We start from the raw sequence: 21,173 nt of genomic DNA on the forward strand, positions 1-21,173 counted from the left end.
CTCCGATCACTCTCAAAATTTCGTAATTTTTAAAATAATATGCATGTGTTTTACCTGTGTCAAGGCACACTCGTAGGCTCCCTCCATTTTCTTTTACTTTGGATTCCTCTACCAAAACTTTCTATGGGTGTGCATCCGGTGTTGCGTAAACAGTAAACTTGCGTGTACTAATTGAGGATCGCCATAAGGCAAAAGTTGCAAGACATTGGTGTAGAGAATTGCGGACAAGTCTAAATAAAGTTAAGGTTAAGGCTGAGCAAACTGTATGATCCATTTATGATCATCCCCTGTAAACAGGTTTCAATGTTGCCAGTCTGATTTTAAAGTTGTAAAGAAAGAATAATATCGTCATATTTTATGTCCCCTGTGGAGGACGCCGTTACTGGCATGGGTAAATCTTCTGTCCATTTGCTAGTCAGAACTAATGATCACTAGGCAAGCCCTTGTTAATTGTGAGTATCTCTGTGCTAAGATGTACAAAGATGAGAAATATGATCATGAATGATATAAATGGTATAGATTTCACGTTCCGCAGCAGTCAAGTTTATATTGTGGACATAAAATAAATGGGTACACTTAAAGGGGAATGTTTGTACCAATATCGGCATCAGTGAGAGCATCAGACTGAAGAATGTCCAATAATAGTGGATTACCCGTTTCAATGTAAAAGATTTAATCAAGTATTTGCCTTGGCTCTAAATTTTTGCAAGTTTACATTCTAAGTTGGTTTGGAATCGAAGATGACGCCCAACTAGTGCGCCCAGTGGAGGTAATACGTACAACATACTCATCAACAGTTACTCGTAAGAGTGGTGGACTCTGGAACATCTGTTAGGCAGTGGGAATACCATTGCTTGCATTATATCGTTGTTGATAGATAAAACTCATCTCTTGCTCCATTTGATGAGATTATCGAGCGTTGTTTGTAGATCAACCATAATTTGATGAACGGATATGAAGTACAAGAAATACTGTCATCAACAAATTGGAAAGTAAAGACATTACGTGGTGCTGAAGGAAGCATAAACAATATATAATAATGCAATGCGATTTGTAATGAAACAGTAGATTAGCCTTAAAATGAAAATATTAAGTTTGAATGACTCGCTTTTTGAGTTAAACCATGGTACCATTCCTTATCGAGAGCCTATTTAAATTCATTGGAATGATTCAGGATGGAAAGCCTCGATTAAACGGATTTATAATTATGATCCTGAGACGAAGCAGTTGATCGTTCATAGAGAATCGCCGCTGAAAGCCTGATTGATGAAAAGGTAGAGAATGGTAGTTTCAAGATATTAATGAAGTCAGGAGACAATGATTTTTTAAAGATTTTGCTTAATATCGATGTAAGTTGCATTGGTCTGTAAAAACAAACCGAATTGACAGGTTTATTCTTTTTATGAACATACAATCAGGGGAATAGAAACTAGTTTGAAGTATGAAATTATATGTTACCAGGATTAGCAGGAATGAGTATAGAACTTCCTATGTGTATCAATAAGAGATGTCACGCCCAGGTGCTATGCTCTTTTCCCACTTTAGTGCAGTAAAGAATTCATTGGTAGCAATGGGTGCAGGGAGTGGATGTTCCTGTTCAATGACATGAACTGTGAAAGATTGTAAAGCAGGAAGGCAAGATAGTTTCTTTCCGTTCAGAGCATTTCGAGGTAGCTTTTCTTGTAAAAGCAGTCTCTAGTTATAAAGCGAAGGCGTTTGCGCTTTCTTCGTCATAGAACAGAGAAATCTCTTTTGCAAATAATAAGTAGGTTATCGAAGTGCTATGGCCAGGAAGTTTATTAAATCCCTTTCAGTAGCTAGAAGGATGAGCTTCTAGAAAGAAACTAACTAGTTTAAAAGGAAGAAACTATCAAATTTACTCGTTTTCGAGCGATGATAAAATGTTTGACCATGCGCTGGAATTGACGATGAACCAGTAGAGACTGGTAATAGTTAGTCTTCTTGTATTCGTCTAAATAACCATGAGAACAGTGAGATGGTGTACGAAGATAAACTAAGCCCTTAAATATGCGAGCTACTTTTCGGAACTTCATGTTCAGTATCATTTACGATGTACTTAAAGAAGTAGAGATATCGTCTATATCATCTAAGGAGCTGATATTAGTGTTTAAAGATGAAATCTGTTCAGAGATGTGGACTCGGTATTTATCCAAGTCTGCTTTAGCGAAGTTATATTTCGCAGAAGAAACTTGTGGTTCGTTGTCCGAGTGCCAGACGGAATGATGGAAAGAAAAATGGGTAAGTGATAGCTTCCCAATGAGCTGAGTACCTCCACGGGAGATTTGAGTAAGAGATGGTTACTGACTATGAGACATCATGTGTGGTTCTAATCTCAGATCGGCTATGGTGTGTTAAAGATACACAATAGCTGCGAGTGGTTTACAGAAAGTCCTGGAAACGCTGGTATGTCATTGTTCAAGAGTGGTAATAATTGTTTGCTACAATAATATAAGTTCTAAAGTTAAAATCCAGGTAGGTAAGAAAACGGCGAGGCAATAGCTGTGTGAAGCGAACATGGATGGTTACCACAGTCAGAGTAAGTGCAGGGAAATAGGCTGTGTTGAGGACGTGTTCAGAGTATTGATCAATATATGGAGTTATGATATGATGATGGGGCAATTGATGCTTGATAATACGAGCGACTCTACCATGAGCAACATCATGAGGTAGATTGGAACGAACCATATGATTATAAGGAAAGTATAAACGCTCTGAGGCTTTTAAGAAGGTTTCAATGAGAGGAATGTAATCGACTTTGTGAAAGGATGTCCTGGTTTCGAGCACAACTCTATTAGCTTTAAATGATCTGATATTTGCAAATAGTACATTGACGGCTATGTTTTCCCTGTTCCTGTCCATGACTGTTAGATCCTGAATGAAAATTGCAATGTAAGTAAAGGCCTTAATAGGTGGCTGTCATATGAAGGTGGAAAATCACCTATGCTGTTTCTGAGATATATGTAAGATTAGCTTCACGTTGAAACGGAAACATATTTTGGAGTACCAATGTCATAAACTTTAAGACGTTTTCTACACTTAGGGGAGATAGAAGCGAAATTTGAGTTCCTGTTGAGATATTGGTTAAAGAGGAAGATGTGTGGTGGTATAGCAGTCTCTGGTTTCTCAGGCATATTCTCACATTGGTAACAATAAATAGGATGATTACCATTGCAAATGTTGCAGACAGAAGGCTGATTAAATATTGTGCACTTTTTAAGTTTGTGTGGTTCTTTGCAATGCGAACAGGTGGGCGAAAGAGTACACTTATTGCTTAGATGAGAGTTATAATTGAGACAATTGTCGCAACGTAAAGATAGAGGCGACAATGCTCGAGATGGCTCAACTCTGTGATACATACACATGCACACACGGGTTTATGTGTGGGTGTGTGTGTGTGTGTGTGAAAACTCCATTTTGAAGTAGGTCGTAGATAAGAGTATTGGTGGTAGTGAGTAAACGAATCATGTATGTTGGCCTGTGACAAATTTAATGCTAATATTACGAGAAGGATGGATACCATCGGCCTTAAATTCATCCAGGACTTCTTGCTCTGTGATCACGGGATCAACATCAAGGATCGGATCACTACTGATAACAGCAGTGTATGTTTAGGTGGAGGTGGTGTTTTGTGGCTCGAAGATTGCAGTAATCGGACCTTTGCATTTGTGACAAATATTGCTTTACCGACTTTTGTAGATGAGATGTTGCTAGAGATTTGGATTAGTGATTTTACGAATGGTGCCGTTAGTTGTTTTGGTTAATTTTTGTAAATCTAAACGAAGGGAATAGAGTACCCTTCATGTAGAAGGATTTAACATTATGTAAAGCAGGCTCTAGTTGTATGAAAAGTATGGAGATGATTCCGCAGCTGAAAGCGATTCCTTCCATGGGTGTAACATTAGGGTGGCAATCAGTTATATGGGAAAATTTCGAAATTTATTTTAGCAGAGTCTCATCCCTAAATGTGTTCCTGTTGGTTACTTAAGCATGCGTGCAAAATTTCATGAAAGTATTTTAATATTTAAAGGTTGCTCAACGCGCTCAAGCGTATAGCTACATTTACGCTACTTAAGCAATACATGCGAAACAGCGTGTCTTAACCTGGATCAGGCCAACTTTTTCTCTTTGAGATACGGTTTTCACACTTCCTATATATGACTTCCGGATGTATTCACGACATATTGTGAAGTCCGATGATGATATGTTTAGAGGTTTCATATATAGGGTGCGTGACGAGTATATTACATTGGGCGCTTGTTGCATCATTCAACTTTCTCATTTTACCTGAAAATTTCTTTCAAACCTAACAATTATTTGACATTTGAAAAACAAGATACGATCTGAAATACACTTTAGGAATCATGAATATGCTCTGGGAAAGTAATTCTATTAAGACTGTGGTCGCTATATGTCTGTTCTTTCCAAGCAGAACTCACTGCGGGACTCTATTTCTTAGATGAGATTATTTTCTGGAAAACAAATTTGGAGATAATCGACGGAAATTGCTGGAGGATTGGAATTTAACCACACTTGTGCATTTCATGTGCTTTGACAAAATAGCATCTAACACGGAGTCACAAAATCGAGCTTGTACCCTGCTGAAACAGAAAATGCAGAAGGATCTGATCAGAGTCCCTTGCAGGAATCACATATGAAACTAAATGCCTCGAGAGTGTTCGACGTGGTTTCCGGTGCTTCAATGGGTCCACACATGAAACTGTTTAAACGTTTTTTGAGGCATGGAACTCAATTGACAATCTAAGGTTCTCCACCGGAAGTCAGGATATCAGGTATATACAAGTTGTCGCAGAGGTTTTGACGTCAATAAAGTATGAAGTGATATCTTTCTTCATGCTGCAACTGACGTACTATAACCCCAAAGATGATTACAGGGAACTTCTACAACTTGTTCATATTTCTAGGCAAACTTCTTCCAGGAGATTACATTCTACGTCCCTGCAGTCTAGCATCGTGCACGATGGATGACGAAATTGATTTATTGCCTGAAGATATATCTTTTCCGATCACTGTTTCAATTTACATCTCATGATCTGAATAGGCTTCGCGACTTCAACATATTTGTCGTTGTAGTGTATTTGAAAGCAAGGTATTCGTCTTCTCTTGCGTTTTCAGCTATAAGAAATGACCTGAATCTCTTAACATGCATTCATTCCTACAAGAATGTCAATGCAAAAATCGCAGAAGCAGCAATGCACAGTTTCTCACGACATTTGTGGTATTTAGGCGAACCACTTATTGGTCTCAGTTTCTTTGATCTTGAACTCCCCGCAGCAGTGAAGATAGATGGTTACGCGTTATTTAGGGATGGAAGTGAAGTAGAGGAACTGGTGCGCTTAAGATATGAGAAGACCACGAAGGATAAAACACTGAATGACTTCGTTCCCAGGAACACCAAAAAGCTGTTTGAAGCACTGGAGATCTCCACGGGTTGTTTTTATTAGAAAACCCTGAAACATGGGAAACGAACGATACTTTTCTTCAGTGTCAAGAGCACTTGAAAGCTCTGCATGTTGTAAATGATTTTGCAGAAAGAGGAATTGCATTGATTCAAAACTGCAATGGAAAACTGACCAATCTAGAAGATCTGGCCCAATTTCTTCTTCATGTTGTATAGCAGCACAGAAATGAATTTCCTCATCCCAAATAAATTCATTGGGAGTCAAAGCAATTTTTGCTTGCTGTGTTTAATATAATTTCACAAACTTTAACACTGAAAGAAATATATATTCGTAGAACATAAATATTACTAAAAGATGTTTTCAAACATATTTTTTAAATTCATAGTATTTATATATGATTAAAAAGAAATAAAATTCGACACTGAGGTCATTGAAAATGCAAAAGTGAATTTTCGTTGCCACCCTAGTGTAACATAGAAGTGCCAATTGCTGAGTGAGAGTCCGAAGTTATTCTTACAGCTTTCGGTGGCCTTTGAAGAGCTTCAATGTAGCTAGGAGGAGTAGGAGATCATGAACGATCAGGATCTCTAAAGAGTGAAGAGCCAGAAGTTTGCCGGTTGATAGGACAACTTGTCTCCCGTCGAGGATCTCTTGGTGTTCCATAATAGTTGGTGACTGTCCTGAATGTTTCCCCTTGCTGGAAGATGCAAAGTTCGGTGTTCGAAGCATGAGTCGTCTTTAAGACTTTAGAAAAGCAAAATTCCTTACTTTGTCGGTCGAAAATAACTAGTGCAGGTGAAACTTTCTGTAAGGACTGAAATATCCTTATGTTAGTCCTCTAGAGAGTGTGCTTGCACTTTTCTCTAAAGTACGTAACCTATACTTCGCCACTGATAATACAATACCAGCTCTGAGAGAGGCTAAGTTTTACCCAAGAAAAGATGATTAGTGTGTTCTCTGTCAGTATATTAGCAAACTCGAACAATTCTTTAACACGAATATTTCATTAGTAGGAAAACAATAAGCTAATCGTGTACATAAATAATATCTAGATATGAATAGTAAACGAATATTATATATTCGGTTCTACTTTTAGACATATATGTAAAGAGAAACAAATAAAACACAGTACTGACCAGAGCAGAATGAAATATATTAAAAACTATACTTAAAATGTGTTACAGTTTCAAGGACCTAACATCCTCTTCATCAGACACAAACACTGTAATTCTGTTCTGGTCAGAACTGTGTTTTATTTGTTACTCTACTTATCCAGAGCCATGGAGTTTGTTCATTATGTAAAGAGAAGATATTAACTTTAAATAAAGTACTAAGTATTGGGTGTATCTTAAGCAATCAAAGAGGCTTTATAAATTGATATTGATAAACGAGTGTGTCTAAAGTGACCAAAAATAGACTTGACTCCTATGTGCGTTTAACATTTCATTTGTGAATTTCTACAGTTATATACAAAGACGATTTAATTGTAACTTACACTGCACTGTTTTAATTTAATAATGTCGGAATAGACACTGAAAATGGACAGTTTTTGCTATTTATTATTATGGCAGGCACTGTAACCAATTCGAGTTTTCAACATTAATATTAGTGTAACTAGCATGCTAGTTAGTTTATGGGTAACTAAAAAAGATAGAAAGAAGAATAAAACAGAAAAGCAAAGTTATAGTATGAACAGTTATTGGTTGTAAATAAACACGATTTTAATCCAAAGGTTAAAGCAGACCGTAGCTTCCTGCCCAATAGCTTGTTTAAACCATGTTTAATCTTATTAAACAAATATGGATGGAACAGGATATGAATATAGCATATCAAAATGATTTAGGCAAACAATATCTTTGATGAAACAGCATGATATAATGTTTATTTTATTTCCAGAAGGTGAAATTGATCATCCTTCGAAAGAAACAAACTTAGAAGTTAATGGTGAAATAAGTAAGTGTCTTTTCAACTTATATAGTAGATTAATTATGGTGTAGGTTAATTATCGTTATTGACTTAAAATCTAATCAAACATTAAGAATGTATGAAATTCAATGCAAACCACATTCAATGTTAATAAAATGACAAATTATAGATATTCAATAATTAGCAAAACAAATGTTTTTGTCAAGACTGATTTCTGACAATTGGTGCACTTCGTTGTATGAAAGGGTCCTGTTTAGTTTTGACTCAAATGATACTAGGTACTGGTAAAAATTTACTAACAGAATGAAGAACTGGAAACTTTAAGAACGCATCTTAAAACATTAAGTGACTAATAAAGATACATCTTCCCTATAAAATATGAATAAAAAGTGCAGTCACTGCACTATAGTTTATGTAAATATGTTCTTGAAATATAAAATAAGAAGTGATGATACTTAATCACAGATGTGATCACTGTAACCTAATATAAAAATTTTAAATAAAGTCTTTCTGTTAGGTAATATGCAGAATATGTTTTAAGATTTCGCATAAACTTTCTTGAAGTCATATTTAGTATTAGTTTCTGTTGGGTCGTTGGTCCTCTACCTAACAACCTCATCCTATAAGAACTTGTTCAGAAATATTCACAGAAGGCTCGAACCCGGAATGAAAACTTGGCATGACCTGAGGAAAGTAAAATGGACTTGAAATTGGAACATGGAATGTAAGAAGTCTTAAAACGGCAGGCGCGATAAAAATCCGTAAAGTGTGATTTAGAGAAATACAGGATGGACCTAGTAGAAGTTAGGGAAGTTAGATAGAAAGGAAATCGAGCATTGAAGTCTAGAAATGTTACATTCTTTTAGGGGGAGGAAATAGAAAACACCAACAAGATATAGTGTTTTTCGATCACATACGAATAATATCAGCAATTACATTAATTGGCTTCGTAAATGATAGACTTTCTATTATTAATCTTAAGGGACACTAGTGTGATGTTATTGTTCTAAATATACACTCCTAAACAGAAGATAAATGTGATGAAATAAGAGACAGTTTTTAAAACCAAATAGAACAAGTTTTTGATCAACACCCGCAATACTATAAGCTAAAAAAGAAAGTTCTGTCGCTTTTCCACTCAACACCTTCGAACATCGATATGTCATCTAAGGCGTATCCGAAAGATCAAAACTATTCCCCATCTGCATCGACGAACTTCTGTCAACGTTCTGGAAGGCCATGGATTCCATCGCGATAGAACTTGGTGGGGTGTGAAGCGAAGAACGTATCAAGTGCATTTTGCAACTCTACTATTGATTAAATTGGCGTCCTCTAAGGTGACTGTCCAATGAATGGAACAAGTGATAATCGGATGGTGCAATGTCCGGGGAGTATGGCAGATGCAATAGTGTTTCCTTCCAAAGAGTAAAATGGTGTCGCGAGTCATTCGAGTGACTTGGGGCTTGGCGTTCTTCGTAACAGGAGGACCTCTTTGCGATTCAGAAGTGCTGGCTCCAGAGTTTTGAGTTTATCTTGAGCACGGCTCAACTACTGACAGTAAACAGTGGCATTGATGCTCTGACGAGCTGCTAGTAGTTCCCGATGCACACGGCCGCGAGCAGTCCACAAAAACACAGGGGGACCTTCTTCTTGTGTAATGCTGGTTTCGGCTATTTTGGAAGCGATTCATAGGATGCTAACCAATGATGATGGCGCCGGCCGTGGAGCTTCGTACAAGACCCACTTCTATTCATATGTCAACCTCCTGTCCAGAAATGGCTCCTTCCTCAGACAAGACAGTAAAGAATCATAATTGTCTGTTCATGTTGCCTTCTGATCTGAAGTTAAATCATGTGGGACAAATCGACCCAACTTGTAGTGCTTTCCAACTTAATTCAGGTGCTGCCAAATGGTTCTCCACTCACACTTAATTGTAATCTCAGTTTCTCACATGTCTGGACACTGATCATCTCAATTGCTGTCTGAAGATCTTTATTTGGTACGTGTGTTGGTCTTCCGGCATGCGGTGCATCTTCGATTATTTCGTCACCCTCCTTAAATTTGTTAAACTACCGCTCCACTGTCCGCGTATTCACAATACACTCAGCAAAGCCCTGGCATATCTTCCGACGTACTGCAGCAGTGTTTGACCATAGTTTGAACTCGTATAGCATACACGCCCTTATGACGCTCTGTGAAGGTTCCACGTTCAATCTGTTCTTACGCAAATTCACGGTGTAATTGAGCTGGCACAACCAGATAGTATGTTGGATATACCCGCACAGACAACTGACCTTCGCCTTATCTCCATTCGCATTCAACAAACGGTGTGAGGGCCAAGTGAATACAGTCCTCCACAAAAAAGCGACAGAACTTTTTTAGTTACCTTTATGTATGAAATTCTAAAAGGTATGAATATGAGTACTTCAGATTATATGCACGTAGCCAAACTCCTTCTATAAAAATTGTTGCGTGAGTACCTTGGAATTCCCAAACATGTATTTTTCGATAGCGCCATATTAGTTCTTAAGTGAAGTTTTGACTTGCCTATTGTAGGTCCCATGGTTTTGGAGCTATGGACTTTTAAAGTTCATTTTTTTTATGTTTTCGGCAACTTATAATTTCGAAAGGATGCATTTGTGCACCCAGGTTGGTCTATACTTTTTGTCTTATCTTGGTGTCAGGAATCAGCTCCAAAACGATGCCAGTTTTGTTTTGAAACAGTATATATAAATTTGAAGTTTCGTGTAACGAAGAGTCTTTAATGTGGATTATCAGTAATAAATGATGGCATTGAAAGGCGAATAATAAAAATTGTGCATTGTATGTGTGTAGGCCCTTATTACATGTACAGGTATTTATTAAATGTTGTACATGTAATAAATGCTTCCAATTTCTGCAGTTTATAACCTGGATCATAGTAATGGTTTTGTTACATATAAGGTTTAACCTCATGATTTTCTTAGGCGAAGCGAGAAAGAAGATTATAGATAGTGAGGTCACCTATATCTTCCATTTATCAATATCTAGTTACATCTTATGATGCGTTAACAAGTTCATTGCTGGTTGTCGAAATTCTCATGCAACATTTTCAGCATTCAATAATTCAATTACATTCTAAAATATCAGACCCTATACTATTTTTTTTTTTTTTTTTTTTTTGCAAATGTAAAAAACTGAAAATTAGTAGCGAAAGTACTTTAGCTAGTTTACTACAAGAAGAAACATTCATACAAACTTGGTAATTACAATTTGGTAATTAGAATTACAGAATCAGTTGCATTGGGAGGATTACAGACGCTTGCGTAACTTCAGAACTGCTATTGTTCGACAGGAAAAGACTGCGTATTTTTCTGATCGCATGAGATCTACTAATGATGCACGTAACATATCGAAAACTTTGCGTGATCTTGGTGTAGGTACAAGTGATTCATGCTTGATTCTTCGGATGATGTAAACGACATTGAAGCTATAAATTCAAAATTCACAAGTGTCTATAAAATGTCTGAGACAAGCACTGAAACACTTGATCAACAAACGCATTGCCTTGCATCGCGTAAGTGAAATAGCAGTATTGAAACGTTATTATTGTAAACGAAACACAAGTTAAAATTGCAATATACAGTATCAAGTCTAGCGTATGTGCATTTGATGGAATAACATAAAAAAATGCATCAACTGTCTGTTCCGTTTATTTTGACTCCACTTACTCACATATTAAATTACTCATTAACATAAGGTTGTTTTCCAGAATTGTGGAAGCGAGCGAAGGTGGTTCCATTGCCCAAGAAGACAGTTGTACAGTCGCACGATGAACTTCGTCCCATCAGTATCCTCCCAATTATTTCCAAAGTACTAACAAAGGTAGCATTTCAGCAATTAATAACTTATATGAACGTAAATGAAATATTGCCTGTCATTCAATCCGGCTTCCACAACCACAGGCCTTTTAGAAATTACAGATTCAATTTTAAATTCAAAAGAAAATTCAATGGCAACAATGTTGGTCTTATTGGATCTTTCGAAGACTTTCAATCTGATAAATCATAAACTCCTACTGGCAAAATGAAATATTACAACTTCTGGGAATAAGTTATTAAATGGTTTTACAGCTTTCTCTCTTGTAGACAGCAACAAGTAATACTAAGTGGAGCAAAGACTCAGGTATCTACTCCATCCCTGATAAAAGCAGGAGTTCTGCAAGGTTCAATAATAGGCCCACTATTATTTTCACTCTTTTCTGCAGATCTTTCTACAGTCATTAAGCATTCATCAGTTCAATTCTATGCAAATGATACACAGATCTTCATCAATAGTACACCTGAAAATATTATGCACACCATAGAGTTACTTAATAGGGGTCTATCAGCTGTTAGCAACGGGTGTCTTAAGAATTGTCTTTTCTTAATTCATTAAAATGTGTTTTCACTGAATTGGCAACATCGGATCAGTTGAGCAAGGTCAACCCTGTTGACCTAAAAGTAACTGTGGTAGATTCCAATATTCCATTTTCTTCCTTTGTAAAAGATCTAGGCTTAATAATAGATCAAAGGCTTAGCGTAAATAAACACATTTCTGAACAGTGTATTTAAGCTAAGCGTATCTTGCGACAGCTTTATAAATTGAAGGGCTATTTGTCGCAAGAAACAAGATTATATCTTGTTAACACTCTCATTTTGCCTCTGTTCGATTACTGAGATTCAATATATGGTAGCTCTCTCTCCACTTAAAATATTAGGGCAATTCAGAAAATACAGAACTACTCTATACGCTTTTCTCTCAATTATAGAAAGTCTCAGCATATACTGCCAGTACTTAATGAAAACAATATCCTCACCATGTCCCGAAGATATCCCCGGTACTGTTTACTATATAAAATAATTCAAATAAAACACCACCTTACTTGCATCATAAATTAATATGCAGATCAGAGATTTACCGTTACAATACACGAGGAAGTAATAAACTGAATATGCCTCGGCATTCTTTAAAAATAACAGAGAAGGCATTTTCAGTTTCGGCAGTAAGAATCTGGAACTCTCTATCAAAGTCAATCACTGACAAACCGTACAATTCATTTAAATCACTTCAAACTTTATTATTTAGAGACCAGAGACAAAACATTGGCCCACATGAATGCTTTACTACAGTATAAAATTGGACTAAAATTGGTATGAAATTGGATTAGCGGTATGAGTATAGTGTTTTTTTAAAAAAAAAACATTTACTGAGTGTATATTTTTTCTTTCTAATGATGACAAGGGTTAGGTAGCAGAGCAGCCTCCGACTGAACCTCGACCCTGAAATAATGAGCAATTCAATTCAATTTCAGATCTTCAGAAGAGACCTCATGGAATAATTGGCTTGATAAAAAATATTTTCCGGAAGCCAGGTGAGAGTTTGTAAATTTTATTAATTTGATAGTAAGCATTGTTTATGTATATCAGCATGAGAAGCGAACGGGAATTCATTCCAAAACATGTGCAAACTACAGAAGTACTTTGTCTTTACAAAGCTGCGTGCTTTTTTCTTTACTCTAATGTAAGTATTAATATTGCCACTCCTCTTTTTATGCTGTAAACTCTGTTGCAATGGCTTAGTATTTTCCATTGCGATTATTAGTGGGAATGATAAGCTAACAAAATAATGGGAGTGATAAGCTATGAAGCTAATAAAATTAACATGTTACGTATGCTTAAAGAGGGTATTGAATGGGACAATACGGTAGTATTCATTTTTAAGTATCACTTTCAAAACAGGCAGAGTGCATTATTTTTTTACAAAGACAGGTTATAATAATTAAAGTGTGGATTTTTGTGATTCCTGTTCATATTACCGTCAACTGATAATCTTGTAGTACTGAAAGCTAGTAGCTCAGAAACTTACCAGAGTAGCAGTATGTATTATATTATGGAAAAGGAAGGAAAATAGGAGTTAGTAATGATTGATCCGTGTTTAAACAATCCCAGAAATAAATTGAATGTCTCCACATGACTTGAGTAATAATCATTTCCCTTTTTTTCACAGTTTCACCATTACATCTCTCATGAAAGTTATTACCATATAGCAAATTAGTTGAGTAGAAGTGTTCGTTACTTATTATACACGAATAGCTAATATCCAGCGGAATTACATGAAGAATTCATACTTTAATATACAGCTTTACAGGAAATTATGCTGGTTCAGTGACTTGTAAAGTATTGCATGTTTTGCTTCATAATAATTGAATCATTAATACGCTAATGAATCATACCGAATGAGTAAAGTAATCATTATTCGTGCAGAAAAGTAAAATGTTTGTAAGATTTCATTGAAGGGAACTCTTGTTATGATGTACATGGATAATATCGAACGCTTACAAAATTGTATATCCTGAATTCCTGGCAACACTGAGACTGTTCAATGGACATCTTGTCCCCTCTAAAGGTTTCCACACTTCCGAAGAATTTTTAAGCTTATCTGGGTTGTCTACAATTTATATTTTTTTAGTTGTTTCGAATGCTCTCGAAGGAAAGCTTTTACAAACAAAGATTATTTATTTAAGGACCATCAGTCTCCAGATGTTGTTCTATGCTAAACATTTTGTGTTCTTACAAAATTGTGAGAAATATGTTTTCAGCGATTAGTGTAATTCTGAACGTTATCATGTCTTGAACAGTTTGTTAACTTGTCATCAACGAGAGTGAAAACAATGAAGAAAACGTTGTTGCTTTTTAATTTAAAAAAGTGAATAGAAGAAGGTGTCGAGTGTTAAAACCTGCCCGTTTCTGTATCTAGTATTTCCAGCAACCTAAGTGAATTCATTATTTACCCACTTCTTTCCGCCACTGTGCTTTTCAGTATTTTAATTTAATGTAGTCCCTATCTTATGCCAATAGACAATACTCACTTACTAGTTAGTGGTAAAATTGTACACTTGATTATTTTAAAGAAGGTATATTTCATTCTTCCCTGTCACAAATTCCAAAGATTAAAGGAAGAAGACCTAAATGTGCGTGGTATTTGTTGCACAAGAAGTACTTAAGCATGGGAGAGATGATTTGTGTAGTTTGTTTCGGGTGAGATTCTGTTCAGCAATGGAACTTGTATGAAACTACAAACTACCTTATTATTATTTTAAATACATTCCAAAGATTTAGTTTGTATTTGGTTTATGATATCAGTTACATAACTTATGGGCAAACACTTATCTTTCAGAAAATTACGATTTTGATTGTCAATGTTTCCTCAACATACAAATATAGATAGAAAATAATTCCATATTTCACTTTCAAAAAGAAATTTAGTATAAAATGTATGTCACTTTCCCTCTTCCATTTAAGCGATGGTAATGCATTTGTTTTTGTCGTAAAGTTATATTTCATTCATTTAATCTTCACAATCATTACCCATATTGAACATTTTGTTTCAATACTTTACTTGTTTTCAAATAACAACTGTATTTCTTAGCTAATGTCTAATTTTAAACAAGAAAATTGCATGATATGCTTCTTCATTAATACTCAATAACTATATGTAATAGCTGCTATACGTAACTATACGTAATATTATTGGTTTTATAATGACAATACTTGGCAATCATTTCCTAAACAAAGTGTTCATAGATAATAAAGTCAGTAGTAAAAGCTCGGTCCTGTAAGAGAACTATATGTTTAGAATTGAGAGAATTAAAAATCAGATACACTTATAAAACAATATTCTTCATAAACATTTTTAAATTGAAAGTTATCGCTCAAAAGACAATTTAGTTATCACTATAAATTCACATGACCGTACACAGTATATGCTACAAATATAAAAATAAAATAATGTTAACAGTGAAATCTAGAAATTCTTAATGTTTAGTGTAATGCTATTATCTTCAACGAAGGAATAACATGTTGCCAGAAATGAACTTGGAACGCATAGAACATCAAGGAAAAATTTCACAATATATGTTTATGTCAAGGTATGATCAAATACAGGAACAAAATAATATTTTGCTACTCAAACATTTTAACTAATCATAGGTACATGGCATAAGAATAATACGCTTATGATCATTTCATCGCTGAAGTTTGTTACGATAGAAATTTCTTGTTGAAATCAACACACAATGCTTACTCTTGCCCAATATTAATGGCAAATTTAAAGTACATGATTCAAAGCATTTTTCGTTTTTTATAGATAAAAATAATTATATATTTCATTTACATAATAGCAATTATAGAAAATATGCGGAGAATTTTAATGGAATTTAAAGATACTTGATATATTGATAATACAATATATCGTACAAGTTTCAATACTTTAAGATACGACGGGTTCACTCAAGATATCAATTATTCGAATATCACTGTACAACATCATCGTAAATACTAAAAAATAGCCATATAATATGCTATATGTAAAATCCACAACTTTATATTTTTCAGGTTAATGTTTCCCTGTTTGGCGAATGACAGAGTATTTTTCATCCAAAATAAAATGTGTGACCAGAAGCACCGAAAACTCTACATTATTTGTCTAATAGGTATATTATGAACAGTCGAAAAAATTCGATTCTCTCAAGCCGTTGAAAGAGAAATTAATTCTAATTAAGGAAAATGTGAACTGTTCATCAAAACAGAGTGTACTTCGTGTCACTTCTAATAAATTAACCTACTATACCATCATATTAACACTTTTCATGAATCATTTTCTCTTGAGGTTGCGTAGAGTTAATATATAAACTACATAATTAATGCAAATACATTGGCCTGTAGATTTGATTCTCTAAATATACTTCTTTACTAAAAACATACAGACCATACAGACAATTTGATTAAGTTGAAATGTCGAGAATTTTTTATTTAAATATTTTCGAATATATTCCGAGAATTATGTTAGTCTAGTGCAAAATGCAGCATTATAATTGGCCAATATATATTTTGATTAACTGCAGAAAGCACAGACCAATTTGAGGATTTTCCTTAGACGTAATATTTGAGACTCTTTATGGTGAAAAGAGTCTGAATAATATTCTAGCACAACAACTATTTTCTAAGAAGCGTAAACTTTTCTTAAGACTTCCAAGATACAAGGTACATAGATACATAAAAATGTGTAAATCGCGGAATCATCAGAGACATGCTTTCAAGAGACCAAGGCTGGAAAAATCAACGCTACTCTAGTAAGGAGACGTTGTAGAACTGAAGAACATTTAGAAATAAATTTTATTATTGAAAATCACATAAGTCTGATTGGAAGACCACACTACAAATAAGGTTTCAAAATAAATTAGAAGCAAATTGGAAAAAGATACAGTATGGAATGTAAGAAGTTGTTAGGTAGCACATGTATACTAAGGCTGACCCAATATTTCTGTCACTCCTAATTTGGATTTAGAATAGAGCTTTAAAGTTTCACGTTTTTCAGTTTTCTTCGTCCTTACGTCAGAAATCAAGAGGAAATGGGGTAATAGTATTCGTTGAACTATGTAATTCTTTGTTGTCCTTCATATGTTAATACGCAGTTAAATATTCGTCATTTGTCATACAATTTTATATTCTTAAAATATATCCTTTAAGATTATATTTCTTCTTTATTCGAATAATCTTAATTCCTAACCTAAACACACATTTTTTCACATGACTGCAGTTTTCAGATACTATAGCCTATCACTGTTGAAGATTGATGGGAATGATTTGGAAGTTAATACACTTATGTGGTAGTTAAGTATAAATGCTCTGGTTATTTTCTGCTGTAACTGAAATCGAATCAATATAGAATATGGATTACATGAGTTGTTGTATGTATGTATAATAATAAATATTAAAGTATATATATGTAATTGGAATTAATATCTATTGAAATAGGTAATGGAATTTATACCATAATTGAACTATGAAGGTTGGGAGTTAAAAAGTAGTTTTGTGAGAAACTACTGGCAAATTTGTATTTACAGTTTGTACAGCTACACTCTTTACAATACAAGCAGATTTTAGTGCCTCGTTAAAGGTTAGATAGTTTTGACCGTTAATATTCTTCTAACTTGATAATCCAAAGCTAAATTGATCACATAATAGTTTTGAAAATCGCATGCTCTGACCTTCGATCCAATACTTGCACAAATTGCATAATATTCGTTTGGATCGCTGCTTCGAAAAATGGAATTGAAAACATTGTGCCTCAACATTGCATGCGTTAAACTCACGCTGTCCCATGGCTGATACGCATAAATGAATTAAAAGTGCATTCGAATCTGTTCAAGATTGTTATATTTAAGAATTTTGTACAAGTAGGCCTATATAGTTTGCAGGTGTTATTTATAGCATTTATCTTTATCGCGAGCTAGTATGTTCATCTGTCGAGACACTTCCAATCACAATAAAACGATAAATTTCCTTTTTCTCAATAGTTATTTTTGGTTAAAGATTCCATATTCTATTTCAATATATATTAAATCCAACCACATCGCTTATGCAATAGTCATACATACAATTTTATGTCTCTCTAATCCATCTTCCGTCTTGATTCCATGTCATTTACAAAACTAACAAATTGGAGACTACTTATACGTATCTATCAGGTAAGTACAACAGCCCCAGAACCATTTCTAGCACCCAAACAACCTCCCAATTAATATTCTTCAATTGGGAAGCTCTTCTTTCTCCATGTCCCACGACACATTTCCGATACAAGAAAGCTTCAACTCTTGTTTCATAAGCGATCCTAGATCAGTACACTTTATCCAATGTTTCCAGAAAATGTTCATCAAAAGAATAAAAGAATATATCTACATCGAACAAGCATTACTTCATTCATAATATTAGAATAGTTGTTCCGCCAGAGCATTTCGCCCGATATGAAGTATAGATTAAAATCATGAGTAATCAAAACTTTAATCATTATTTAAAATGTAGTATGTTTGTTAATTGTGACACACATTTCAATTCATATTTTATTTCATATTTCAGTAATTTTTTAACTTTCTTACATATGAAAACTATAACTAACTAACCAACTCTATGGCCTATGCAACCCACAGGTTCAATGTCGCGTTCACAAAAGCTTTCCATTGACTTCTATCCTTAGCCAACTGGACCAAGTTTCTACTTTGTATTTCTATTTCTGCGAGATCCATCTTAATATTGTCCTCCCATCTACGCCTAATAGTCGTTTTCCGATTGGTCTTCCAGTTAAGACTTTGAAAGTGTTACTATCTGGTCATCTCGCTACATGACCTGCACCCTGAGCCACCTAGTCTTGATGACCCTAATAATGTTTGGTAAGCTGTATAAATTATGCAATTCCTCGTAATGAAGTTTCCGCTTTTCCCCATTCCCATTCCTCTTGAGCCCGAATATTCGTCTCAGGATCTTCTTCTCAAATATTTTCAGTCTATGTTCTTCCCTCAGAGTAAGTGACCATGTTTCGCAACCATACAGAACAACAGGCATGATTATATATTTTAAGTTTCGAATTCATCGGAAGAATTCGCGACGACAAGAGATTTTGAACTGAATAATAACACGAATTCCTTGCTTTTAGTTGACATTTAATTTCTTCGTGCTATAACGCAGATAACTAACTAACTAACTCTATGGCCTATGGAACCCGGAGGTTCAGTGCCGTGTTCACAAAAGCTCTCCATTGACTTCTATCCTTAGCTAATTGGATCCAGTTTCTACTTTGTATTCCTATCTCTGCGAGATCCATCTTAATATTATCCTCCCATCTGCGCCTAGGTCTTCCTAATGGTCGTTTTCCTATGGGTCTACCAGTCAAGACTTTGAAAGCGTTTCTACTTTCTTCCATTCTAGCTACATGACCTGCCCACCTAAGCCTCCTAGACTTGACGACCCTAACAATGTTGGGTAAACCGTATAAACTATGTAGTTCCTCATTATGAAGCTTTCGCCATTCCCCATTCTCGTTCCTCTTGGGTCCGAATATTCTTCTCAGGATCCTGTTCTCAAATACTTTCAGTCTATGTTCTTCCCTCAGAGTAAGCGACCATGTTTCGCAACCATACAGAACAACAGGCATGATTATCGTTTTATATATTTTAAACGCAGATAACTACATGTATTAAAAGTAGTGACATATTTAGCATGACATTTTATCATTAGGATTAGCATGACGCAAATCCTGAGACAGTTCTCGTTTGCTACTACACTTATAAATTATTATACTGAATTTGATGAACAACTTTATGAACCATGAATCGATTTCAAATTTATGTCATAATTCATCAAAAGTATCTAAGATTACGCTTAAGCAATTTTCCTTAACAAATAGCGAAGTCAAGTCAGGAAAGTCAAGATTATGGTGTTATAATTTAGTACGTTGCTTATACGTATATACCCCAGACCATTGTGTTGTAAGTGTAGCACCCGAGAGAAAACTTTGTTGCAACAACGATTTGGTTTGATCATGATGATTTATATGTATGTATGTGAATTTTGAGGTATTTCATTAAGTTTGAGCTTTGCTTTCGTCCTTCGTAGTCCTATTTATAAATTTATTTTAAGCTATAAGTAAACGTTCATTTCAGTCACTTGGAAATAATATTTGTTCAACTGAATTGACTTGCAGAATGTTTGGGATTATAATATATGTAGTAGACCTATTGATCAACCACATTAATAGTTCTAACTTTAAGGCATTTCAAGAATGTTACTCTTGACGAATATAAATTGCAGAAACAATCTGTAAAATTGTATATATTCGACAACATTTCACATTATATTAGGTAAAACTGAAAATGGGAGGAAACGAAGATTAATACAAAAACTGCGTAAATATGTTTGTCCCGAATTCTTCAGTCCGTGGAACGAATGTGCATCTTATATTTTGTAATATTTTTACTGTTATTAATAATTAATAACATCAAAATATCAACAATAAGTAGCTCATAAATAAGGACATTCAATAGTGTAAATATGGACGTTTTAGTAAGGATCAGAAATATAATTTCCATTTTGAGTCCATACCTGAATGAGCACTTGAACTCGGATAACAGTCTTGAACTTGATCTTGATTACTCTAATCCTTTATCCTCTGATAGCACATACAAGGTATTAGAAGTGTGAAATCATTATTCTGATTTCCGAAGCTTTTATTTATGATTTTTTTATTATTATTATTTATGATTTTACTTACGCTTTGATTTATGATTTTATGTTGTATGTAATAAAAATTTAATATCATACCTTTTTATATTTAATAGATAGACCGAATGGTCCCCATTCACCAGGATTAGATGTGGATATACTTCCAAATAGGCCTCTAAATCAGAGTAAGTTATGTAGAACTGAGACAACAACGCTAATTCATAACAGTTATATGACTCATGAGGAGCACAATCAACAGTCACATTTAGTTGGTTGGAAACTGAAAATTTAATTGTAAAACTGAATAGCTCCATAACATTAAACTGTTTCGTGAAATTTTTAACATGCTAAAAAAAACACTTTGGAATTACTTAAAGTTCTGTCTGACAATGTTACTTTTCACTCATTGTTACTAGAGTTTCCATTTATCCACTATAATGCTGACCTTCACTGTTGTCACAGTTGGTACAATTGTACCAAATTCAGCCCTTTTTGTCTTCGTCGGCCCGTTGGTACCACGCTGGCATTTTCAGCCCCTTTCGTGAAAAATTTGGTACATTTCTACCGAATTCAGCACCATCTAAAAATACTTGTCACATATTCAAAAGTGTCAGTAAGACTTTCTCTACATCTCTTCCTTTTGATGTCTTTCAGGGAAGCTTCTGGGACCCTGAACCGGTTGTACATCTTTTTACAAATGTCAGTTTACTTACCTTATATTCTTCTTACA

General features: G+C 34.8%; 1 protein-coding gene across 3 annotated transcripts in view; it reads left to right on the forward strand.

Annotated features, from left to right (window-relative positions):
• Nucleotides 1-21,173, forward strand: part of LOC145662063 (uncharacterized) — a 209,491-nt gene that overhangs the window by 76,090 nt on the left and 112,228 nt on the right. For all 3 annotated transcript variants that reach the window (XM_081727398.1, XM_081727399.1, XM_081727400.1), the window contains exons 8-10: nucleotides 7,338-7,394; nucleotides 12,700-12,759; nucleotides 20,560-20,628. In XM_081727398.1, the coding sequence (XP_081583524.1) occupies nucleotides 7,338-7,394; nucleotides 12,700-12,759; nucleotides 20,560-20,628 (186 nt within the window). The remainder of the gene's footprint in view (nucleotides 1-7,337; nucleotides 7,395-12,699; nucleotides 12,760-20,559; nucleotides 20,629-21,173) is intronic.

This window comes from Thermobia domestica, chromosome 10, assembly GCF_964235325.1.
Source record: "Thermobia domestica chromosome 10, izTheDome1.hap1.1, whole genome shotgun sequence".
Lineage (NCBI taxonomy): Eukaryota > Metazoa > Arthropoda > Insecta > Zygentoma > Lepismatidae > Thermobia > Thermobia domestica.